At 40.1% G+C, this 27,109-nt stretch overlaps 2 protein-coding genes across 2 annotated transcripts in view; one reads left to right on the plus strand and one right to left on the minus strand.

Annotated features, from left to right (window-relative positions):
- Positions 1–6,001: 6,001 nt before the first annotated feature.
- On the minus strand, positions 6,002–23,831 carry Ddias (DNA damage induced apoptosis suppressor). The gene is made up of 6 exons (XM_021169059.2): positions 23,725–23,831; positions 22,381–22,463; positions 15,418–15,546; positions 10,744–10,905; positions 9,826–9,943; positions 6,002–8,763 (listed from the first exon to the last, which is right to left on the minus strand). Exons 3-6 carry the CDS (start codon positions 15,528–15,530, stop codon positions 6,484–6,486), a joined length of 2,673 nt encoding a protein of 890 aa, XP_021024718.1. The 5' UTR covers positions 15,531–15,546; positions 22,381–22,463; positions 23,725–23,831; the 3' UTR covers positions 6,002–6,483.
- A 574-nt stretch (positions 23,832–24,405) lies between these two features.
- Positions 24,406–27,109, plus strand: part of Prcp (prolylcarboxypeptidase) — a 50,149-nt gene continuing 47,445 nt past the window's right edge. Inside the window, exon 1 of the mRNA XM_021167456.2 lies at positions 24,406–25,064. Coding sequence (XP_021023115.1) covers positions 24,903–25,064 — 162 coding nt within the window. The 5' untranslated portion in view covers positions 24,406–24,902. The remainder of the gene's footprint in view (positions 25,065–27,109) is intronic.

Below are 27,109 nucleotides of genomic sequence, written 5' to 3' on the forward strand. Positions count from 1 at the left end.
ATTATTAAGAGTCTATAAATTTTTGGGGCTGACAAAATCAAATTATGACTTTGTTACTATACAATGACACTAGCTCTGAAATTGATATGAGACTCTCAATTTTGTTATGTAGTCCCTTCTTTTAGAGTGTTGAGGAGTATACCTCAGTAGTTGAGTATATTCTTAGAACACACAACAGAGATGTTTGCCAACATTTCTGCTCTGACTTTACCCATGTTATGTTTTTTAACTGTTCTCTTACTATTTGAATCATTTAAGACTGCTGTCACTACAGGTCAAAACTAGTCATATATTGGCAATTTCATGATTCAAATATTATTTAGTTCTAAGTAGCAGGAACTGTTCAGCAACTACAGCTAGCCAGAGGAAAACCACTGATCCTAAATCATAGTTTTCCATCAAGAGTCTTTAGAAAGTTATATCTCACACATTGTTTTATCCTTTAGCAAAATGAGATGCCTTGTAAATCAGCATAAGTCCTAAAAAACAAAACAAAACTAAAAACCCCTCATTCATAAATATATCAATATTGGTCACTACAAGAGAGGTATAAATATTGCTTATTCCCCAAATATCCAGATTTAAATCATTGTGCACTTCATGTGTGCAATGCAATGTTCCAAATAAGTATTTAATAAATTAAAAAAACTATCATAAAAAACTATGAGAATAATTTTTATATTAGACTTAACTATTTCTGGTAACTGGGAGACAATACCTAATATAAGCTATCTGTATACCCCTAAATGGATCCAGTCTCGAGATGAAACCTGGATCTATATTTACAGTAACAATCACATGTGTGCTTTGGGCTAGGTACTCACAACCAAATATTTCAAGAACTGTAGCCTATTTCTGGAACTGAAATTTCTGTTTTGTTTTGGTTCAGGAAACAACGCTAATTATACAAGACATTTTCAATTTTCACACCTCATATTTGATTTTCCAGAGAATAGTTGTATCTTCTTATCTAAATAAAAATAAGCAAGAGAAACAGTCTTTCTTACTTTGATCTATACTGTAGGAACTTAAGAAACTATACAATTTATTGATGCTCATTTAACATTCATTTTTAAACTCATCTTAGTTTGGATTTCATTGCTGTGAAGAGATGTCATGCCTACAGCAACTCTTATAAAAAATATATTTAACTGGGGTTGGCTTACTATTTCAGAGGTTTAGTCCATTATCATGGCAGGAAGCTTGGTAGCTTGCAGGAAGACATGGCACTGAAGGAATATCATGTATACATCTCTGTTCTAGATCTTGATCGCTAAGCAGAAAGGAAGAGACTGGGACACTGGGTGTAGCTTGAGCATATATAACCTCAAAGCCCACCTCCAAGTGACACACTTCTTCCAACAAGAACACACCTAGTCCAACAAGGTCACACCTCCTAATAGTGCCACTTCCTGTATCCAAGCCTTCAATCACATGAGTCTATGGAAACAATACCTATTGAAACCACAACACTTTAAAGCTATCTTTGGAGTAGGAAAAGCACTGTGCTTTAGGCAAAGACAGAGATGAAGATAGCATTCTAGGCAAAGGTTTTCAATAAAAGTATCTAACACTTTTAACAAATTATCCTCTTTGAATCTCGGGCTTCTTTTATTTTCCTTGGATCTCTCATGTTATGCTGTTAGTTGAGAATGCTGATTTATGAAGGTCAGTGTGGTCAGTAGTGCCTTCACATAAAGCGCACAACTGGCATCAGGGAGGCCACAGATGAGGAGGCAGGGTTGGAAGTCTACACCTCAGGGAGCACTCCCCAGCAATTCTAGAAACAAGAGGGAAGAAAGTAGAAAGACTGTCTTGATCCTGCTCAAGTCATGTTCCAATGAGTTCTTGCTGCAGACAGCAGGCCAATAGAATCTTGGGTTTCTTTTATAGAATAACAAAATCAGCGTCTGCCTATTTATTATTTGCTATAAGCCAAATCATGTTTTAGTCACTGCAAGAATGAAAATTCAGTTTCTCAGAGATCTGCACTATATGGAAAGCGGTAGAAAAAGGAGGAAATTCATAGTATGTCAAATGTTGATAGTTACAATGGAGATAGTAAGGCCAGGACAAGGAGGCAAGGTAGTGATGGTACAGTGCTGTTATTTTATATAGGATAGGGCCTCAACAATAGCATGTCACTTCAATACAGACGTGAAGGAAGTGAAAAGAACAGTGTATAACCCTTGGTAGGTATTATAGGCATATGCACAGAATATGCAAAAGTCTCATAGCAGACTTCCTGGTGTACTTTGATTTTAACTTACAATTCTATTCAGCTGTTTTTGTTTTGTTTCAATCATCTACGGCCCTGGAGTTCTCTGGCTCTCCAGCAGCAAATGACAGAATACATGACTCCAGGCTTTGATTCAACTGCTGGCCTCAGGAGCAGAATTATTAAACTTCATAGTGATTTCAATTGAAGAGATCTGTTCCCTGATACCAAGAAGAGTGCTAGATCCTTGAGCTCTTTTTAGCTTGAGGCACCTTTCTGTCATCTGCATCCTTTGGATTCTTGCTGTCTAAAAATGTCTGTCTGGGTTTTCTTGTACCCAGGAGCTGTGGTAGGTCAAATTGAGGCTCTTAACCCCAGTGGGTCATTGTGTATATTCTCGGATGGTGCTCCTCCACTGTCCTCCTAGTCACACAACGTGACAAAAAGTGAGATCTCTCTCTGCTTACCCATTTGCTGGAGAATCACTGCTTCCCTCACACCCACAAGGGGATCTGAAGATAGAAGACTGTGGGCTTGTTAAGAATTGCCTGGCTTACCTTTTGAGTAGCAGCTTCTGGGTCCTGTCCCCTAACCAGGAAACTGTCCAGATGATGCAGCATTCGGCCTGATCTATGCGATAATGTCTCTAGTTCTGCTCTTGTCTAGTATCCTTTTCTTCCACAGATGTCTGCAGCCTTTCTTGTTTCCTCTCTGAGACTATTTTTATTATTATTATTTTTCTCTGGCTCCCACAAAAACACCCTCTAGTCCACTATTTTATCAGGAAATCACCATATCTGTTTTTTTTTTTTTTAAGGAACCCACTGTGGCTCTTGCCCTTCTTGTCCCTTTTTATTGTTTTAGCCCTTTACAAACTCAATATACGCCACTCCAAGTCATCCAGGTCCTCCACAGCCACTTCCATGTCGTAATAATCTCTTCTACCATGGACCTCAGCGAATCTACTGGACCTCCCTTCCAGTTTTAGAGTTCCTGGTGGACCAAATTTCTCTTAAAAATCACTCAAAATATACCTGTGTGCACATGAGTTTGTGTGTATGCGTACTTGAGTGCAGGTGCCTGCAGAAGCTGGAAGTAAGTATCAGATTTCCTGGAACCGGAGTTACAGGTGGTTATGAATTGCGCAGTGTGAGTGCTGAGAACCAAACCTGGGTCTTCTCCAAGAGCAGTAGTTGCCTGTGAACTGCCGAGGCACTCTGCAACATCTTAACTAAGCAATTTAACCTTGTTATCATAGAGCAGGGCAATCTGATATGGTGTATCTTGATGAGATAATGTAAACGCAGTATCTTGATGAGATAATGTAAACGCAGAACATCAACCACAAAACAGGGGCTGGCGAGATGGCTCAGCAGGTAAGAGCACTGCTCTTCCAAAGTCCTGAGTTCAAACCCCAGCAACCACATGGTGGCTCACAACCACCCATAATGAGATCTGACGCCCTCTTCTGGTGTGTCTGAAAACAGCTACAGTGTACTTATGCATAATAATAAATAAATCTTTGAGCCGGAGCTAGCAGGATTGACTGGAGCAAGAGGGGTTGACTAGATTTAGTGGGGCCGACCAGAGCAGGCAGAAGTCCTAAAATTCAATTCCCAACAACCGCATGCAGGCTCACAACCATCTGTACAGCTATAGTGTACTCATATACATAAAAGAAATAAATAAGTCTTTAAAGAAAACCCACAAAACACTTCTGTGCAGTCTGAATCTAATCACATCTTTAGAGCTGATTTACAGTAAATACTGGGACTAGAGGGACAAAGACAGTATAAAGAATCAAACATACAAATCCAATGGAGGACACATTTCAAAAGTAATTTCATATAAGACAGTGTTATGGAAAGTAAGAGCTAAGGCATTGGAAGGACAAAGAGACAACCAAATACTAACACTCTAAGCTCATCTCCTATCACAGAACATAACAGATTTGGATTGTTTGATTATATACACTAGGCCTAGCTTATTAATCAATGAGTTGTGAACCCATTCAGGGTTGTACAATTTACTGCTGGGAGTTAAAAAATAATTTTGGTAGCACCAATTTCTGGATTAAAAAAAAGCAATGTAGAAGAAATCCAAGGGGGCTGGTGAGATGGCTCAGCAGGTAAGAGCACTGACTGCTCTTCCAAAGGTCCCCAGTTCAAATCCCAGCAACCACATGGTGGCTCACAACCATCCGTAATGAGATCTGACACCCTCTTCTGGTGTGTCTGAAGACAGTTACAGTGTACCTATGTATAATAATAAATAAATCTTTAAAAAAGAAAAAAAATAGGAAATCCAAGGTGCCTGTATTTCTTTTTGACTTCAGTGCAATTTTGGCTTTGAACATATAGCATGCACTTTGAGCTGTGCATGTTATAACATGCAATGGTAACAAATGTAGCATGAACTATAGTGTTTTCATTGCTCATAAACAATTTTCTGCCTATAGTTTAATTACAGAAAACAAAGACATAATTTCTATGGTCATTCTTAACTAGGTCAGTAACAAATTAATGTATATTTAAATTGCAGTGTAAAATGGGTTGATTTAAAAACTGTTAAAACTTGGATTTTTCAGCACTTGGGAGGCAGGGGCTGGTGATTTCTGAGTTCCAGGCTAGCCTGGTCTACAAAGCGATTTCCAGGACAGCCAGGGCTACACAGAGAAACCCTGTCTCGAAAAACAAAACAAAACAACAACCAAAAAAAAACCGTGGATTTTTGATTTTCAAAAACATTTATTTTTGTTGTACATTTTTGTGGTACATGCATGTGTGTAGTTGCAAAGGCTAGAAAAGGGCTGTGTGGTTACAGGAGCTGCAGGAAACCTGGCTTGTTATGTGGGTGATGAGATCTGAATTCTAATCCTCATAATTGTAGAGCAAGTGATATTAGCCACCGTCATGTCTCTCCAGTGCCTTGAGTTTCACCAAAGACTGTTAGATGAATTTTAGCTTTGAATTTGTATAGAATTTCCAACCATCTCTGGTAGTTTATACTACGCATTTATGCAAAGCAGCATACTCATCATTAACAATTCTAAGATCAGAATATTAAGCCTAGAAGTTGTGACACACACCTCCCCCTCCCTTTTCTGAGACAGGTTTCTCTGTGTAGCTCTGGCTGTCCTGGAACTTGCTCTGTAAAACCAGGCTGCCCTTGAACTCAAGAGATCCACCTGTCTCTGCCTTCTGAGTGCTGGGATTAAAGCCTCAAACCATCCCCTATGGCTGAGCAGTTATGTTCTTATTTAAAGGTATTTTGGTTTATGTGGAAGCCCATGTTCCATACTCCTGAGGACTGTAAAGGACAGGAAGCTGCTTTTGTAGTGGCAGCAATGACTGCAGACTCAGTTGAGAAGGAGGAACATAAGAAGGCTTGGGTGACAAACCACCCCATCCACCCACCCAAAAAATAGTACAGCTTAGACAGGAAACCATGGAAGAGATCTCTTAAAAACTGTGCTAAAGATGCTGAAGAGGAGCTCTCCGCAACTGAGGGCTTCTGACAGGGGTGTGAGTGGGGAAAGACCATGTTTGCCTTAAGTGGAAGATGACTGGGAGTGTAGACCATGCTTCAGTGACTATATAGGCAACACAAACCGGACTTGTATTTTTTTTTCCTTCTTTTTTGGGGGGAAAGGCCAGGGGGTGGTGGGTGGGGAGGTGTTAGGTCACAAAGGTAGCAGGCAGACCTGAAAGGACTGGAAAGTGAGTGTAATCCGGGTATAAGGTGTGAAATTTTCAAATAATAAAAAATATAACAAAAAAGATATTTTGGATTGTAAAGACTTTACTTCTGGGTGTCTATATTTTAACAAATACTTTTAAATACAAAAATCAACATATTCATACAGTCAATGTAAGGAGAAGTGCTCAGTTATCTTAATCACAGTATTCTGGAGAAAAAAAGAAAGCCATGGTGGAAACCTTGAAAGATCCAACAGCATTCAGTCCAGTCCACTCCTATTAATGACTTTCTGTAAGTCTTCAAAATATAAAGAACGCTCTCTGTATCAGTGAATGCAAAAATTTCCAAACAGATCTGCCATTACTTAAAATTTCTGGGAACTGGGTTCATGTGACTTTATATGAAAATACTTTCAGTTACTAAGTGCTTTTTCTATCAGACACTAAAAGTATTATTCTGAAAAGCCATCCCCAAATGGGCTTTTCCTATTTTCAGCCTGATTACTTATAATCATGCTTTGGGCACTTTTGGTTTTGCAACTATAGGTATAGTCTTTAACTTCTTAATTAAATGTTGGTTTTATGTGTGACTTTTATCCGTTTCTTCCTTGGTAACTCTTTTGGGTCAGGAGAATAATGGAGAGCAAGGCGTTTTCTTAAACCCATGACTCTGAATCCAAGAATATCTGAAATAAATACTTTCTTGGTGGTAGGGGGGACCCATTCATCCACATCATTTTCAAGGCTCTCAGCAGCAGGGCAGTGGTTGAAAATATTTGCTTGTGTCAAACTAGATACAAAAGGACTTTTGGGTTTCTGCCTAAATGTTTCTACATTCTTTGAGCAGGTTGAGGTAGCTTGATATTTGCCAGTTGGAGGAGAATTTTTTCTGTTTTTATAATTAGCATTAAGATTTGAATATATGGAAGGCAGTATTTTGGAAGCACCATTTAAGCCATGAATTCTTTGGTGGAAGCCTGCAACTGGAGTTGACTGTGAACATGGAACAAAGTCTTGGCTTTCTTCAAAATCACATTCTGAGTCTGATTGAGACCTTGGTCTTGAATACCTTGAGGGTGATATGCTTTGCAAGGATAGTTTTTGTGAAGGCTGTCTGCGATTCTCATTTATAGGATAATTTTCTGTGCAAGGTACTTCCAGTGGTAACAAGTTATCCTGTGGTATTTTGGTAATTTCTGTTCCAATGTCCTTATCTTTAGCAACATAATCAAAAAGATCAGCAGAAGCATTGTAACTCCCTTCACCATCACCAGAAGACCTTGGTGTTGAGTTATCATTGCTAGGCCTGTAAGGCATCTCTTTCGATGTATTCATACTTTCTGGGCTACTGCAAAGGGTCTCTGAAGGATATGTGAGTTTTCTGCATATTGTGAAATTGTCATCTTCCTTTTTTGGCCATCTATGCTTATTTTCCAATTTGTGAAGATCAGAAGCATCACTGTATTTTTTAGAACAGTTTTGTATTGCCAATTTTCCTTTTGTTCCTGAATGCAATTTTTCTCCACATCCAGTAAAATATCTGTTACTGAGATCAGAACAGTCACTTATTGAGGTACTGGGCCTGCATGAAATTTCATGCAAGATCCCACTAGTCCTCTTTTGGGTAATGAAGGCTTCCATATCTTTTGAAGATGTAAACATTGCTGATGAGCAAGTATCTGGTAGAAAATCCTCAGAGATATCACTCCTACTACAGGCTATAGAGACAGCCTCTTCTGTCTTGTCTGCTTTTGATTCGTTTTGACTTTGAGGACCTGACTTAGACTTACAGCTGGAAAAGAGGGCCTCTTTCCCAGAGTCTTCTTTCATCATTGCTTGTGATGATCTTAAGCTGAAAGATGATGTATTTAAGGCTCTAGTATTTTTCCATGGAGTCAGTGATAATCTGCTGTAGTTTTTGCGACATTTATCAATGCTTTTATCCATACCCTGTTTTCTTTTCTTAGCATCTATCTCAGTTACAGCAACCTCACTTTCAACAACTGCTAGAAACTTGTTCAGACTTTCAGAGAGTGGTAGATCATCCCAAATCAAGGAGTCAGACTTCTGGGAAGGATTTGCTGTTTCTTCAGGTTTCAGTGATGACAATGAAAATGCAGAAGAACTCGGTTGAAGGATGGGGGTAGCATTTACTTCATGATGCTGGTAACATGCGATATCATACTGGGAATCATTTTTTTCTGCTTTACTATAGCATTCTAAATTATGTTCCTCGAAGGGTTCTTGCATTTGTGAAGGGAAAAAATTAGAGTCAGACAGTCTACTTTCATGACAGCTGTTGCAAACTGGACTTGGTAAGCCTAATTCTTCACCCAACTTTCCTGTTGTATTATTCTTGTCCATACAAGAATGAAGGCTCCATAAACTCTGAAGGGAATCATGGCAGTTCTTAGAACTAGTGACCTCGGAAACGGAGATGCAGTGTCTGTTTTGGTTAGGAGTACCACTGGCCATGATTTGTTTTGATGCTGGAAAGTCATCACTAGATGTTACTTGTGAGTCAGAAGAAGTCAGTTCAAGAGATGGCTCCCAGAATCTGGAAAAATCCTCTCCGACACTAGACTCTGAAAACCAGGATGTATTCCCAGGGCCCTGTATGCTGTTAAGATCACTGTCTGAGTCATCAGAAGTGAGTTCCTGAGAGCCACAGTGAGGTTTCTTGTGTAAAAGCGGATGCAAATAGGCAATGACTGTAAATCCTTTAACATGTGGGCTAGGCAGAACAATCTGGGAAGCTACAAGTGTCATGACTTCTCCTCTGTGCTTACAGCAAGGCTGCTGAAAGTTACTGGAATCTGAATCATGTCCACATACATCTCCAAAATTCTATGAAAGAAGTAAATGAATTTAAATGAAAACAAAGTAACTTTTTTTTAGCTCAAGGAGGAAATGGGAATTTAAAGGTTAAGAAAGAGTAGCATATATCAAAACTATGAACTTAGGCAGAGACTTCAAATCCTTGTTTCAGCAATTACTAGGAACATTGGGGTCCTAGATGTTTCCTAACTCCTCCATACCTTATTTGTCTCATTTATGAAATAAAGATTATTTGATTAACAATAATACAATCACACAAAACTTAGTCATTCTGTTATAAATGATGGTACTATAATATTTGTAAAAGAAAGCACAGAAAAGGGGAACAAAATTATGTAATATTTCAACAAAGTAAAGTTCCTTAGCTCTTGGTTTATCTTTGTCTTTGGGTTTTCCTTAGTGCTCATTTGGTAGTGCTATATTTACACCCCCTTTAGAGTATAATCTAATTTCCACTTGTACTTTTTAGTTTAGATCAGTTTGTTACTACTCCTTCCAAGTTAGTACATTTTAAAACTTTCTACTGTTATGTATTTAATTTAAGAACATTCTTCTGAATTTATTCTTTTTGACAGGCCCTTGTTATGTAGCCCTGACTGGCCTAGAATGTGCTCTGTGGATTAGGTTGGCCTTGAACTTAGATCCAACCAGCTTTGTCTCCAGAGTGCTGGGAGTAAAAATGTGCATCACCACAGCAGGCTTTAATCTATTTCTAATGTTTTTAAACAACTTCAGATATTCACCTTTAAGGTTGTTTCTATCCTTTTATAGAAGACATAGATATTAGGTAATTTGTATAGAATTTAGAGTAAAATAAAGTAATAATCTAAAATGAAATACCTAATAGTTTTTCTAATTCATAGAAAAGCTCCGAAAGCACTGAATTGAACGTCTTTGGCTTTTGAAATAGGGAGTTATAACCTGTAATGTTTAAATAGATCACATGTAAACTATTTTTACAGTTTTAAGTGCTTCTATAGGCTTTACTCTCTATGTAACATCTAAAAACAACGTGGGAAATTACAATCATTTCAGTACAGAGGACATTCAAAAGAAAGATGCTTCAATTACCGTTACTCCAAATACAAAGCTTTGTCCAACAAAACACTTTTCTACTGCTGTGGTCAGTAGGCTCTGAGTTCTACCACTGTCCAGGGTTTCTAGGTTTTTAATAGAATCTTCAAGGTACCTTTGAAAGAAAATAAAGTGGTAAGCTTTGAAATTTTACCTTGCAGTAAAATCAGAAGACAGTTATTTTCAAATATGTCATGAATCTTGTTAGTTACATGCAGAGAAAAAAATAAAAGTATGAGCATTGCAATTTGTTCCTACCAGGTTCCTGCAGCACAAAAGGAGAAAAATATTTACGCCTCCTAAACCCAGTGCATCAAATGTGAACAGATGCCTGCAAGGTCTGGGGAGGAAGCTTAGTGGTGGACGAGCACATGGAAAGTTTGCCTTTAGTCCCCCACCCCAAAAGTAGATGCTTACTTATTTAATCTTCAGAGCCCACAATTATACTAAGGGAAAGTAAAAGCGACTGTGGTAGGAGTGGTCTTTGTGGTCCTTCTGCTGTCCCTTTCCTGCAGTTTGCCCTAATGTCCTAATGTACAATGATACGAGCCAATAGTTCTTCTGGAAAATGAGCAGGTGAAGAGGGAAGAAGGCTGACAATGAGAAAATATTTCAGTTGTATGGATTCTTCAAGTCTCAAGGCTGTGATCAGGCCACACTCAAGGGATGAATCTGCAGTGTCCTACCTGGATTAGAGTTTTTATAATGTTTTAATTGCAGAATAGTTACTTCGAACTTAAAACATGATTATGTATTTTTGATTAAACCAGTAGATACCTTTTAAGGAAACTGACGGCCTGAGATAAAGGGTTTCTTTTTAGTAAATGACAAGTACCCTCAATATTTGTATTTCCAAATACTATTAGCATGATGGACAAGCAGTCAGGTTAAAAAAACACTTTTAAAGATTCTTACCTGTGTAAACCAGTGGCCGTAAGTCCAAAAAATGTATCTAAGCAGCTCCCAAATACAGTAATGAAAAATAGTTTGTTGGATTCTGCCACTTTCAAGGACAGTTTGTATCTGTAATTGGTACTTCCAGTGTCACCAGTAGAGCCACATTTGGGACAAGTAAACCTAGACAGTGGGAGAGAAAGCATAGAGTTGTCCAAATTTACAACAGTTTGTAAAAATATTCCTAGTAAGTTCAATTCTTCAATTCATTATACCTAACACCCTTCTTTCTCCCTCCTGAGATAGGGCGTTGTTTGCCATGCGTGAACCCCACTGTTACGGAGCCAGGGTCAGCTTGGAACTCTTGAGGTCCTTCACCTCCCCTCAGGAGGATGGGGTACAGTCACGCACTACTAGACCTAGGTTAATGAACTTCTTTACAGACTTAAGTAATACCAAACCGGAAGAAACATATACCAAACTGCTAAGAAGCGATGGGAAACAGTATAACAGAAGAATAACCTTGAAATAGTTGAACACCAAGAATTGATTTATATTTTTCTTAAAGTCCTGAAAAGAATTAAGTTTTGAGAAGATTTATTTTGCACTATGTGCATGTGTCTGTACCTATATGGGGCATGTGAATACAGGTACCCTTTGAAAGCAGAGGTATCAGATGTCCTGGGGCCAGAGTTATGACCTCTCCAACTCCCAAAAGTTACTCTAATTAATCAGGATATGTTAAGAATATTGGATAATAAAAAAACTAGACTTCAAAAGCATATAATAAAACTTGTTTTCAAGATAACATCCAATTATAGCCAAAGGGTAGTTTAAAATACATATTAGGTGTAAATCTAATTTTTATACTGCTTGGTCTTGGAATAGTTACTAATGTCTAAAATCTTGAGGACCTTGCATGTAAAATCCAATACAGAGGTAAGTCAAAAGTAGACAAAAAATTAAGTGAACACTAATGTGTTAGTCTCCCTCTTATTGCTGTAATTATTATAACTTCTACTTATTTGTATGCTAGGCTTCTTCACCACTGAGCTATAGGCCTAGGTGGTATTTTCCTGCTTTAGTTTGCAATATGTTATAATTGTTACCTTTATTTTTTATGTTCTGGAACACTGGCCCTTTAAACACATAGTAATTGGAGTTATGAGGTTCCCCCCCCCCCCAGCTCTATTGTCTGGCCCACAGCTCTGCCTGCCTTCTTGAGGACTGCCAGGCCCCAGAAACATCTTCCTTGCCAATCCTCTGCCTGCGGAACCACAAGAGGCACAGCCACCAGATGTAAGCTTCGTGCTGTCCCCTGAGCTCTATCCTCCTGCCATCAGCTTTGCCTGCCTCCCAGGAGTTCTGCTGGCAAGAGGAACATCTAGTCAACACCAGGGACAACCAGATGGCTAATGATCATTCAAAAAACACAAGCCAGGGCAATGTGGCACCACCAGAGCCCAGCTTTCTTACTACAAGCCCTGGATATCCTTACAGAGCCAAAGCACAAGAAAATGACTTAAATCCAATCTTATAAAGATGATAGAGGCCTTTAAAGAGGAAATGAATAAATCCCTTAAAGAAATACAAGAAAATACAATCACACAGGTTAAGCAATGAATGAAACTGTCCAAGACCTGAAAATGGTAATGGTAGCAATAAAGAAAACACAAACTGAGGGAATCCTGGAGATGGAAAACCTAGGGAAGAGAACTACAGACACAACCCTCACCAATCGAACACAAGAGATCGAAGAGAATCTCAGGCATAGAATATTCAATTGAGGAAATTAATACATCAGCCAAAGAAAATGTTAAATCTAAAAATTTCATGACACAAAATATCCAAGAAATCTGAGATACTAGGAAAGATCACATGTAAGGAGAACAGGACCATAAGAAGACTCGAGTTCCAAGGCTCAGAAAATATTTTTAACATAATCATATAATATTCCCAACCTAAAGAAAGAAATGCCTAGAATCATACAAGAAGCTTACAGAACATCAAATAGATTGGACCAGAGAAGAAACTTCTCCTGCCACATAGCAATTAAAACACTAAATGTATAAACAAAGAAAGATATTAAAAGCTGCAAGGGGAAAAAGCCAAGTGACATATAAAGGCAGACCCATCAGAATTACACCTGATTTCCCAACAGAGACTCTAAAAGCCAGAGGGCTTGGGCACATGTCTTCAAGACTTTAAGAGACCACAGATGTCAGCCTAGATTACTATACCCAAAAAATCTTTTAAACAATATCTATCCACAAATCCAGCCATACGAAGATACTAGAAGGAAATCTCTAGCCTAATGACACCTAAGAAAACAGAGGAAATAAATAACTCTATACCACACACAAAACCACACACCATCATTCTGCTGCATACAAGAAACACACCTCAGATAGACATTACCTCAGAGTAAAAGGCTGGGAAAAGGTTTTCCAAGCAAATGGACCTAACAAGCAAGCTGGAGTGGCCATTCTAATATGTAATAAAATAGTCTTTCAACCAAAATTAATCAAAAGAGATAGAAAAAGACACTTCATACTCAAAGGAAAAACTTCATACTCATCCACCAAGATGATGTCTGAATTTTGAGCATCTATAACCCAAGGGCAAGGGCATCCACATTTGTAAAAGAAACATTACTAAAGGTTAAATCCCACATTGACTCTCACACCTTAATAGTGAAAGACTTCAACATTCCACTCTTATCAATGGGCAGGTTATCCAGACAGAAAATAAACAGAAAAATAATAAAACTAACAGATCTTATGAATCAATATTGTGTATTCTACAAAATTTAAAGATCTAAATGAAATGGACAATTTTCTTGATACTACTTACCAAAGTTAAGTAAAGATCAGGTAATCAATCAAAACCGTTCATGCCTAGCACACAGCAAACACAAACTGTACAAACTGCTAACACTAGTCTAAAGAGCTAACAGTGGTAGTATTATTCAACCCAAGGTTTTGTGAAAGATTATCTTTAAGATAAATCCTTGGTCTATTGGGTACGGTGATGTAGGCTCGTTATCCTAGTGCTTGGGAAGCAGAGGCAAAAGGATGGCAAGTTCAAGGCCAGCTGGGCTATACAGTGATACTGTAGCTCACTTGGAAAATAGCAAAGTTTAAAAAATATTTTACATCTGCATATTACATCTATGTTACTGATATTATACAAATGTTCTGTATATGTTATGTATATTAACCTCCCTGATCCAAATAAAAATTCCAAGAGGTAGATATTTTTGGTCCAGTTTTAGGCTCAAACTATATAAGTGATTTGGGCAAGATTACATAGCTATAACTGAGATGGTTGTGGCTATGATGGCCAATGTTTATACTCTCCCTACTTGGGCTGCTTAGATAGAAGGACTGCTACAAGTTTGAGGTTACCTTGGGATATACAGTGTCAGGCCAACCTAGGTCACTGAGTAAGACCTTATCTTACTTAATCTCTCACCATTCAAACAAAAGGGGTCAGGCGTCATATCAAACTCAAGCATTCTGGCTCCACTGAATAATGTTAACCATCATGACTTACTAAAAGAGGCAAAGTATACTTTTAAAAGATTTTCAGCAAAAATGGGTGCCATTTTAAAAGTCCTCATATATGTCATGTATTGTACTAGATTTCTGTATGTTTTTTTCTATATAGTTATTCCATACTGTAGATATTATTATTCAACCTTACAAATATGTAATTATACTCACAGAATCTACATCTCTTGCCCAGTGTCATACCATTAGTAGATGTTCGCAACTTATCTTTACTCTTACACAGCATGAACTCAAAACATTCCATAGTGTTTTTAAGAAAGGTTCCTGATTACTCCCTATGCCCCATTCAATTCTATCTGGATAAATGACTAGTGAAAATTAATAGCTCACTACTTTTATTTATATATTACTAGGCATTACTACCATCTTAATCTTATGTCCAGACACAAAGTTGACAAAGAACTCCAAACCTAACTTTTCACTTTTACTCTACAAAGATAGGTGGTATTTGTGTGTGTGTGTGTATATATATATATATATATTTGGCTCTCAACTGTACTTGGCTACAATGATTTTATCACGGTACAACAGATTACTAGAATTTGAACATATCTGATGTGAAATTCTGAATTTCAGAGTACTTGCAAAAGTTTCAGGAGCACTGACATGACTTAAAACGTTGTAGGCTTTGAAACCAGGGTTACCATACAAGAGCTGCAAATTCCAGAACAGCCTGAAATGCAGACAATCATTCACTAATGAACAAACATACATTCATTCTGGAGCATTTTTATTTCACGTTTAGATCAGGGACACTCAATAACCAACAAAGTTTATGCAAATATTCTTAAATCTCAAAGTTCTGGAATTTGAAACATGTCTGGTTCCAAGCATTTTGTATATGTACCAATAAGCATGGTGACAGCGACTTTTACACACACACACACACACACACACACGCTAAAAAATATAATAACCTGAGGACCATGAAACCCGCCCCTGCCCCCAAATACTCATAAAACTTTCCTCTAGAAATTAGATTACTCCTCAATTCTATTCTAAGACTAACAGAAGAACCAACCTTGAAATTTTCCGAGAGAATCTGATATTCTGGTGTGGAGAATTTAGTGTGCATTTGCCCTGAGTCACAGAAAGTGTCTACTTATACAATTTTTACTTTTACCTTTTGGACTCAAGGATTATCTTAGAGAAGCACCTTTGACATGATGGATATATAAAACTCGAATTCTGGAGAGCAAGTACTGAGGCAAAAAGGAATTTCCGTCTTTTATTCATGTGTCTATACTTTGTCCTACAAGAGAAAACAAGCATGAGGTTCAATGCAAATGTTAAATCACACATGAATAGCATTCTCCCATGCCTCCTAGTGGACATTTTTACTTTTTAAAAGATCATCAACTTCTCCTAACCTACAGCTAGAATTTCATACTTCTGAATATAATTCTTATGAAAACCAATCAGTCAATATTATCTTTTGTTTTGTTATCAGTGAAGGCAGTGTCAGTATACTGGCTTTGCTTTTCTGTACTGGGGATTAAATCAGGGGACACATACTTGGTAATCAAGTACTGAAAAACTGAATGACTACTTCTGAGCAACTAGTCTATTCTAGTAATTTAGTTGAGAAATCACTTAGCTTGTTCCCATCTTTTTACAAAAGACACAGAAGTTGTGGTTACAATTTTAATGGGAAGGATTTTCCATGAATCAACTTCTTTCTTCCTCCTCCCTGTGATTTTGCGGGGTTTTCCCCATTTTTTGTCCAGGCTGGCCTTGAACTCATGGGATCCTGAGGAGCTTAAATTATTTGGGACAGTAACTGAAAACTGCTTTAGTAGATTTCATTGAGTAGAGTTTTACAGTTTGAAGAGAGAAAGGAGACATTTAGCAAATAAGAATGCTACCTGGTCTAAGAGGTTGGGGTGTTTCCTGTTGTTTTTGTTTGTTTTACAATCCTTGTTTATATAAGCATGTCAAAGATATAAAAGCAATACTCTATTTATAATTTCATTTTAATTCTTTAAATTGTACATTGACTTACCATTTCCCCCCAACGATTAACTTATACACAGCATAAAATAAATGCTTTCAAAAAGAAGTTTATGTTTTTTCAGAGAGTTATATCAATTTGTAAAAATGTGTGATCTGTTTCTGAGACTGGAATCAGTAAATTCTGACAGAGTAAAATTCAGTTAGGCATAGCTTTTCAAGGATCATTAACAGAAATGTGTTAGCTGTAAAAGATTTCTACAAATCCTGTGTCAACATAAACAGCAGAAGACTGCCTGGTCTTAGTAGAGACAGTTGAGGCCCCGGGGAGTGTGAAGGGGTGGGGACATCCTCTTGGATTGGGGGCTGGGGTGGGTGGTGGGGGAGTAGGTGAGAATGGGATGAGGAACTGTGGGAGGGTGGACCAGGAAGGAGGTAACAACTAAAGTGAAAAAAAAATTCCTGTGTCAAGACATAGTATTTCCATGAAAATAGGATTTTTCCCATTGCTTTTTCTAGTGATGTCTCACTAGGTATATAAGCTACACTTAAGGGTAGATCCCGTACCCAGCAATAGATAGCTAACACAACATGAACTCAGTATTTTTGTCTCATATTGCTTTGTAAACCGTACACTAGAAGTCATAACATATAAACGAAGGGCCTCTGTATCCCCTGTATATGCTTTCTTAGCCTCTGAGTTCACATGTGCCTTATGACTTGACCTTGTTGATTAGTCCTCCATCCCCTCTGCCTCTCACATTCTTTCTGCTTCCTCTTCCACCAGGTTCCTTGAGCCCTGCGGGGAGGGATTTGATAGAAACATCTGGCGTATGGCTGAGTGTTCCAAGGTTTCTCATTCCCTGCATATCTATCTGGCTGTGGGGTTTTCTTCCCATCAGATGCAGGAGGAAGCTTCTCTGAGGCTAGTAGAGCAAGGTACTGATCAGACAGTAGCAGAATGCTAACAGGAGTCATTTACTAGCTGTTGTTATTATTATCATCATTATTTAGAACAGCAGTATTTGGTTTTAGCCTAGGCCTCTGGGCTTATTTGTTTTCTAAAGAGAGAAAAAGGTGTGTTGGATGGGTGGAGAACACGGAAAAATCTGGGTGATGGAGGAGGGGAAACCATGATCAGACTACACTGTAAGAAAAAAAGTTTTCAATTAAAAAAAAGTTCCCACCAAAGCTTAAAAATGAAAACTTGTTGATAGATACAAGTTAAACATATAGACCACCTATCTATATTCAGAAAGGGAGTATAGAAAACCCTAATCCAAGGCTCACGCCTTTAATCCCAACGCTTAGGAGGCAGAGGCAGGCGAATTTCTGAGTTCAAAGCCAGCCTGGTCTACAGAGTGAGTTCCAGGACAGCCTGGTCTATGCAGAGAAAGCCTGTCTTGAAAAAGAAAGAAAGAAAGAAAGAAAACCCTAATCCTTTACTATTGTTTTGAGACCTTAGGTATACATGATTAAGTTACAAAGTTTTGCCAAACACATCCATATATTCCTAGACTTGCTTGCCACCTAGGAAAATGAAGTAGTTTAAAATATAATTTATAAGGAAAAGGGGTCCACCAAAAACCCATCATTCGTGCTAACAGCTCAGATTCCAGTCTTGTCTTGGCAACCATGTTGATGAGACTTCATGGAGGAAGCCCCTGATAGTTCAGCCATGTGGGTGCTAGGAACTGAACATGCGTCCTCAGGAAAAGCAGTCAGTGCTCTAAACCACGGAGCCATTTCTCCAGACCCCTTTTCTCATTTGATTGCCTTTCCTTGGTATTTATGTCCTAGTAAGTTACGGGAGCATGGGAAGGGATTGTTTCTTGCTTCTGCCTTACTAAATGTTTCACATTTCTTTGCTCCTTTCCATCCATTCCATATTTCTAGTGTATAGCTCAGAACTGTTGAGCCCAGCACTAGAGTTGCACACACACATACAGCCATGCCCAGATTTTACTTAGTTGCTGTAGCTCTGCAGGTCCTCAAGCCTATACAACAAGCAGTGATACCCACTGAGCTATCTCCTAGCCCTCTAGGTTTAACACTGTGATTATATTGTGGGCCAATATTTAGGGGGTTCAGTACAGAATTCTATATTCTATGTGGACATTCAAAATTACTCTTTATGCACTGTGGGTTGTACCACCTCTTGGCAAGTAGGCCTCTGCTGTTTAAGAAAAGTAGCAGAGTGCCAGGGAATGCAGGCACACAGCTTTAATCCAGCCTCTTGGGAGGTAGAGGCAGGTGGATCTCAGTGAGTTCATGACCAGCCTGGTCTACAGAGCAAGTTCCATGAAAACTAGGGCTACAAAGAAAAATCTTGTCTTCAAACCAGAGGAAAGAACACAATACCACCACCACCACCACCACCACCACCACCACCACNCACACACACACACACACACACCCCAAATAAGGAAAAGAGAAGTATATGAGCCTGAAGCCAAATAGTAAGCAGTGTTCCCCCATAGTCTCTATTTTAGTTCCTGCTTCTAGGTTCCTGCCTTAGCCTCCCTCTGTGATGAACAAGCCAAATAAACATTTTCCTCTCCTCATCAAAAGATTATTTATAAATTTTATTACATAGATACTTAAGATGGGTTGATTTATAATTTAACTGAGACCCTGTGTTTTACATATGTTTTCCCTTCAAGTACTAGGGACTGAATCCTGGACCTCATCCTTACTAGGCAAGCATTTTACCACTGAGCTACATTTTCAACCTTTTGAGATGTCTTGTAAGTTTCCCAAGGCTGGGCTGGAATTTGTGACCCTCCTCACTCAGCTTCCAAGTAGGTGGAATTACAGATCTGATTATATATATATATATATATATATATATATATATATATATATCACCAATACAACACACACACACACACACACATTTATCACCAATACAAGAAAAACTTAATATAAGCATGGTATTTTGGAATTAATTTTTAAATTATGCAATAACGAATTGCTACATTCTAAGATTGGTTGTTGTCTTTTATTTAAGGGTTTATTGCCCTCTAGTGGATCAAATCTGTATGTTAAGAAACAAAACAAAACACTGTAATTTACAGGTAAGTTACTTAAGAACTGAAACGAAAGAGGTCAGTTTATTATTTTTAATTGGTATTTTACCTGGTTAACCTACATGGTAAAAAGACACTTCATTCATTGAATGAAGGACAATAATATAGTAATCAGTCAGGAGTTTGTTCTTCTCTGTCTAATCATGCTTCCTTCATGATAAATGTAACACACACACACACACATATATATATATATGTATACACACACACACAAATATATATTATATATATACACATATACACACACTCAGATACAAACACACATACACACATGGAATGCAGTGATTGTGTGTTTGACAGCTAAAAGTACCAGGTCTGAGTAAGAACTAAAATTGGGAAACATTATAGACCTGAGAACAGCTTCACATTTGGCCTGCATTGTAATTTTTTATTCTTTTTGTTTTGTTTGGAAGGATGATGGTATAGTATTACATTTGTTTTAGCTGTTTTGACCAACAAAACATGTTCCAACTTGATAAGCTCAATATATCTACACACTGTAATATATTACAGAGCTGCTAAATGGCAACTGTTGGTGTATATGAGTCAATGACAGAAAGACACAGTTCTCTCCTAGTCACTAGATTTATGTTCTAGTATAAGAGCTAACAGAAAGTGACGTAACTGTGATAAATTATATAAGTGAAATGTACACAATACCATGAGAAAAATAGAAGAGGAGGGCTCATCAGGTTTTTGCTTGGAGGTGGGGAGGGATAAGGAGACAGATAGGGTTAGTATAATATAACTTCGATTTATAAAAAAGTATTTTTTGTCAGTGATAGAATTAAAACATCATTAACAATGTTACAGATCTAAAATATTTTCTAAATGTACACTTCTTGGGGGAATGATTTATTTGTATTTATATGTATGTGTTTGTCTCTACGTGTCTATGTACACCCGTGTGCAGGTACCCACGCCTGGAGCTGGTGTTACAGTAGGTAATACTACTGGATGTGAGCCAGGTCCTCTTTAAGAGGAGCAAGGTCTCTTAACAGCTAAGTCATTTCTCCCCTAAATGTATAGCTTTTATAATAAGAAAAATGTAACAAAAATACTAGGTAGGAAACACATACAAGTAGAAATAAGATTGGGAAGGAGAGTGGGAGAGAAGTGTAAGTGTTATGGCGCATAGAGGAGAACCATGAAGGCTCTGACAGGCTTAGTGTTAAAGCTCTATGGGGGAACTAACTACACCATAACCAAAGATACTTCTAATTTATCATGAAACAGAACTGTATATCACAGCTTCTCTCTCTCTCTCTCTGCAGGTGTGGAGAGAGTTATAACTGCATGTTAAGATGAACTGTAAACAGAAAGGTACTTAATGATGGGCTATAGGATTGATCAATTAATATGTAGAACATCCTCTTCTCTCTAGAGATAGTTCTGTTGAGGGCATTGAGGCAGGAAAGAAAGGAAAAACTGTGGGGGACATGAGAAGGTGAAGAAGTCCCTCACCTTGGGATCCAGTTTGCCTTTTTTACTGAGTTCAGAAACTCCAAAGCAACTGATAAACCTAAGTTGACTACGTAAATATATGTTCTACAGACTAACTTACTTCGAGCTAGGATTTTAGAGTTTTATCACGATTGCACCTTTTTTACACCCCCAAATCTAAGCAGTGCACCTCATAAGACCGCCTTACAGTTGGAATTACAAAAGCCTCATAAATTACTTCCTTGGGCTAATGTAAATCAGCCACAGGGTCATACAGAGCAAGACGCTGTAAACAGATCTCAACATCTCGTGAAACCCACACCATGTCTTGGAATTGTAGTTCTTTCCTTTCCCTAAATAACTCTAATTAAATACTTAGTAGTCAGCTTTGCTCAGTCTTTTCTGAGGCACAGTCAAGGGTCAGGTCTACCTGACGGAGGCCCCTAAGAAAGAGCTCTCAGGCTGCTGGCGGATATGCACGAAAGGCAGAAACAACATTGACAGCAGAGGGGGAAATATTGTAGGAAACTCCTGTTGAGACATTAACTAGGAAAGCGTTGGAGCAGACAATAGCTTTTCCATGTTTGGTATCATTTCTGGGGTATTTCTGACAGACGTGGAGAAGGGAGCATTTGAGGTAAAGCTGTAACAGACAAGCCAGGAAGTTAGTTGTGGTCCAGGCTGATAACGTGTTCTAGTCATCAATGTGTATCTATGAAACAATGCAAAGACTTCCATAATGTCACTTCTTACAGGGGAGTCAACTGGATTTACAAGTCTCACAAATTCAAAGTTTAATAAGTAACAAAAATTGACTCCTGTTAAGTCCTTCTTGTCACAAAATCCTCTCAATTTTAGTAAGTCATACTATTTCTAACTAGCCATATGGCCAGATACCTAAAACTCTCCCTCCACATACCATGTCATATCCAACATCTTTATCCCCCCACCCCCTCCCTTTTTTGAGATATCATCTTTCTATATAAAGTTCTGGCTATCTTAGAACTCACTGTGTAGACCAGGATGGTCTTGAACTCAGAGATCCACCTGCCTCTGCTTCCTGCCCTGCTTACTCCTTTTTAATATTTATTCTTCTAGAATTTCATACAATATATTTTATATTTCCCCTTCCCCATCTTCCTACCCACCCAACTTCAGGTTCTTTCTCAAAAATAAAAAAGCAAAGCTGGAAATAGTGGCATAAGCCTTTAATCCCACACTCAGGAGGCAGAGGCAGGATGATCTCTGTGAGTTTGAGGCCAGCCAAGGATACATAAAGAGACCCTGTCTCAAACCACACCAAAGCAACCCCATGGTGGCTAGATAACTGGGACTCCTCCCTTCCTTTCCTAGCCAAGTCACAGTCACCAATTTAGTATCAATTCTTTACAGGGCACTTTCCAGATCCATGGCGATTTCTAGACCCATCTTTTTAAAGCTAAGATTTTCCTCTGTTGCCCTTAGGTTTCTTTGTATCTCAGGCTGGCTTCAAACTAGAGATTCTCATGGACTTGGCCTTCAGAGTGCTAAGCTTATTAATACAGGTCTCTATACTCAACTTTGCTATTCGGTTTAATTCTATCAAAAGGGGGGGGGGTACTTACCCTAGGACAGCAGTCTCTATTGTTAGTTGAAGTCATCCAAAACCTGGCCCTTCTTGGCATTATGGAGGCACTTAAAAATTTATCTGAGGAGTGAATAAAAAAATGACAGAGTGCTCAGTGATCCCATTTTTTGCAAGGTCAAGAAGCCAGCCTTGACATACCTATAAATCTGGCAATTGGGAGCTAGAGGGAGGATGATCCGGAGTTCAAGGTCAGTTTTGGGTATAAAATCCAATTATCTTGGAGCCAGGCGTGGTGGCACACGCCTTTAATCCCAGCACTCAGGAGGCAGAGGCAGGCGGATTTCTGAGTTCGAGGCCAGCCTGGTCTACAGAGTGAGTTCCAGGACAGTCAGGGCTATACAGAGAAACCCTGTCTCGAACCCCCCCTCCCAAAAAAAAAAAACCCAAAAAACAAACAAACAAAAAAACCTGTTATCTTAACTCACACACATAAAACATAAAAAACCAGAACAGCTTTACAAACTAAGCAATTGCAATTACTAACGTGTCAGAACAAGCCTTGGGTGTGGTGGGATAAAAAGAAGTTTGGGAAGTTGAGAGGGTGGTGCTTTTGGGGAACACACATGATAACCTGGGGTTGGGGATAATTCAGTATGTCATGAACAGAGTGTGTGTGTGTGTGTGTGTGTGATATCCTGGGTTTCATCTCCCACACTGAGAGGGTATGTGTGTGTGTGTGTGTGTGTGTTGGGGGGGGGGTATGACAGGGTCTAGAACTGAAGTTAGAGAGGCAAGCAAGGCCAAAGAGCTTTTAACCTAAGTTACAGACTTTGGACTTAAAAATGTCGGGACAAACAGAAGCTTCTAAAACAAGTGGTGAGTATCTAGGTAAAAAAAAAATTCACCCATCTGCCTGGTCTTGGAGGCTACTACTGTCACAGCATGCAACTGTCACAGGTTAGATTATGGTAGTGGCAGTGTTCAGTGGGGAGTTGGATTTGGATCTCAGACACCTTTCAATTTCTAGACTGCGTACATTCCTCAGGAAACTACTTTCTCTGGGCAGTCAAAGTCATCTGAAAAAATAAAACAAACCATCTTTGCCGGCACCTAGCACAGTAACCTGCTGACATAGTTTTATGCCCCAGTTGAAAGTCGAGCCCTTTCCTTTCTGGGTTTTTGGGGCTCCGCAGCAACAGTAAAGTGCTGATAAACCTTCGCCAAGGAACATGAAAAGTATTGACTTTCCCGTTGAACCTCGTAGCCGGCTTTTACGGCCAGAAGTCCTGAAATCAATTCATACGGAGTGCAAGGTTACAGCGCCTCGTCAGGAGTCTCTCCACCTAGAGCCCCCCAAGAACTCCTTTCTTCAGCGTCTCACCTGAGGCAAAGGACACAGACAAGCCCGGACAACCGCTCTGCCAGCCAGCCGCTCCGCCCGCCTCTCTCCAAACGCCCGCAATCGAATCTCCCGCGTCCTCTTCCGCCGGAAGGACCGTCTTGACGGACTTTCAGGAGAGCCAATCAGAAAACGCTCTGCAGGGCGTGTCCCCCGTCCCTCCCCTCCATCCCCCCGGCAAGCGACCCTTCTTGTCAAGCTAGGGGTAGCTGTGGGTTTCGAGGGTCGTTCTTCATCGACTGGTGGAGCGGTAGTTTTCTCGGCGAAGTGCGAGGGAAGCCGGGAAGGCTCGAGGCGTGGGAAGGAGTGGCCGCACCCCTCAGACGGACGCCGAGGGCGTGGGAGCGGATGAAAGTTGGCGCGGCGGGCTGGACAGGAGGGGGCGCTGTTGTAGAGGGAGTCGCCATCGCGGAGCATGGATGGATTAACGAGGTTTAGAGAAGGCTTAGTCTGCGCGGAAGACCCAGCGGCCACAGGAGGGACGGGTCGTGCGGGCAATGCGGACGATGGGGGTGACCCGAGAACTGAACACCCGTGGGGCTGCTTAGGCGAGAACAACAGAGGCGAAGAGCCCGAACAGCCTACAAGGAAGGGGACAGAGCGATCTGTGACAAGTACAGATCCCTGTACTTGTTTCCTCACCTAAGTAGAGGGGAGAGTCCAACTCTGTCTGAAAGGTTGCTGTTCTGGTTGAGTGAGGGTCACGTGTGTGCCGTCATGTCTGGTGACAATAGACTCACTCTCTCCCTCCCTCCTCCTCCCGCCCCGTGCCATTATAAGGGATTTGCGGAGAGCTGGGGTGTTACGTGGGACTGAGGTTGCGGGGACAGTGTGATGGTGGCAATAAAGGCGGGGATGTGGCATAACCTAGGGTAGCGATAGGGCTTGGGGAGCCATAGATAAGGATGGGGCAAAACCCTGCGTAGTAAAGGCCGACGTAGAGTGTGACCTCAGTGGAGGTGGGCGGGGAGAAGGAGGATGGCGAGTGGCAAGTGTGGAGGCAACGCCTTTGGGGCCAGGAGCTGCCTGGTTTTAGGTTTCCCGGGGGAGGAGCTGGTCTGCAGCGGGCGGAGCTACGAGCTGGGCCCGGCTTAGTCTTTGCGCTTCTGCTGGTGGCTCTCTTTCTTTAGTCGCCCACACTGTGGCTGCCGTCCCGAGCCATGGGTTGCCGGGCTCTCCTGCTCCTGTCTTTCCTATCACTCGGGGCCGCCACAACCATCCCGCCTAGGATAAAGATCCTCGGCAGCCCGCATTTGTCAGCCAGTCCCACACCCGACCCTGCTGTAGCCCGTAAATACTCAGTTCTTTACTTCCAACAGAAGGTAAGCAGAGGCTGGGGAGTAAGGGTTCTAGGTCCCACGTCCCAACCGCCCGCCCATACCTTGCTTGGCTGTTACAGTTTGATGGAGCACCGTCGCCCACTCCAAAATTCAGACTCTGATACTTAGGACTTGACTTGGTTTTAGTTCACATTTTCTGGAGGGTGGTCTTAATTATTCGAGTGTTTCCCAACGGAGACCATGAGAAATTTATCCCTCCAGTTCTGGAGGTCCAGGATACATATTTTTAACTCTTCATCTTAGAAAATGCCACAATCTAAACTCTTTGTTTACCTTGGCCAAAACCAGATTATGGAGACTAACCTTTGACCCCATACCTCTCAACTCAAATTCTAAGGTATGGAGGCTAAACCTTCACCTTTAGGTCTCTCAGCACAAATTCAGATGTACCCATTACATAAGAATGTATCGCTTCACTAAACTGCTTCTCTCAGCTGAAATGTTACCTTTAGAGGCTAAAAGGTCTGTATCCCGATCTGAAGTGAGTGCAAGGATCAGGTCTCTCTGGTCTTGAACTTGAGTTCACAGTTTTAAGGCAGGCTTCTCCAATGCCTTTGTATTTGGTGGCAGCATGAGACCATAGGTCATTACCCTATAGGTCTGAATGGAAAAGTACCTGTGTCCTCTGGAATGATAAGGGTATATACTTCTATAGTTCCAGGAGTCTCTGAGGCCTGCATGCACAAGCCACTGGGATTAGAAAGAGTACAGTAGTCTGATCTTGGCTTTAGAAGTCACATCAGGATTCTGGCCTCACTCTGTGATCTTGGACAAGTTACAGTTAGTTTCTGAGCCAAATTTCTTGGTTTACTGAAGAAGGTTGCAGTGATGACTAACTGAAGCAGCTAAGTACCATAAGCCCTAGCAGAGTAGCTGCCCTAAATAGAAGGTTACTGATGCATGCAGGCTTACTGATGGGACGTTTGACTAGGAATTTGGGAAAGAGGGAAGACATGGGGTTGTAGAACAATTTAATTTTGAAGTAAAAAAAAAGACCTAGAAATTTAAGTTTGGGTTTCAAAAAAAGAAAAACGAAAAGAAAAGAAAGGAAGAAAGCAAGCAAGCATTTTAATTTAGCTGAGGTAGCAGAAGTCTTTCTGGAACAGCCCCTTTAATTTCTACAGTGTCTTATTTGTAAGTTGAGAAGTTGGAGGCAGGACTATGGAGTTTTATGCTTTCCCTAGGAAAACCTTTCTGTGGAGCGAGCTATGGCTGTCTAGCTGAAGTGAAGGCTGTGCTAAGAACTCTAGGACTTCCTCTTTTCTGTACCTCTGCTCTCCACCCACACTGTAAAACAAAGCTGAACTCATGGCTTTTTCCTATGGAACTACTCTTAATTTTTGTGCTGAAACTTTTTTTTACACACATATAATTCTTCATAGCATCCAGATATTAGCAGTAAAGCTAGAGGGGGAAGCTTTAGTACATATGGTCTCTAAAAATCTCTGGGAATAATGCTTCAAGAGAATGCAGGGGTAAAGGGTGGAATGATGCTAATTTATTTTCCTCTCTCCTCCTCCTGCCGTGTGTGTGTGTGTGTGTGTGTGTGTGTGTGTGTGTTACTCACCAGTGCACATATGAAGGACAGGAGGATGTGAGGTGCCCTGTGCTATCACTCTCTGCCTTATTCCCTTGAATGAGAGGCTGGAGAATGTTCTTACTGAACCTGGAAGCCTGGCCTTCAATAATCCCCCTGTCCTCACCCATGGCAAGTGTGGGGTTACAGGCAAGTGTGGAGCCATGACTGACTTTTTATGTGGGTGCTAGGGTCTGAACTCGGGTTCTTAGGTTTGCATGACAGGTGTATTTCCCTCCCGGCCAATTTTCTTTCTTTCTTTCTTTCTTTCTTTCTTTCTTTCTTTCTTTCTTTCTTTCTTTCTTTCTAGAATAGAGTTTATTTAGGGGCATGGGAAGGGGAGTTGAGAAGGGAGTAGAGACAGAGAAAGAGAGGGGGCAGAGGAGGACAGAGAGAGGAGGTGGGGAAAGGCTGGACAGGAACATGTGGAGAGGGGGAAGTGGGGGGGGGG

The sequence above is a fragment of the Mus caroli genome, chromosome 7, assembly GCF_900094665.2.
Source record: "Mus caroli chromosome 7, CAROLI_EIJ_v1.1, whole genome shotgun sequence".
NCBI lineage: Eukaryota > Metazoa > Chordata > Mammalia > Rodentia > Muridae > Mus > Mus caroli.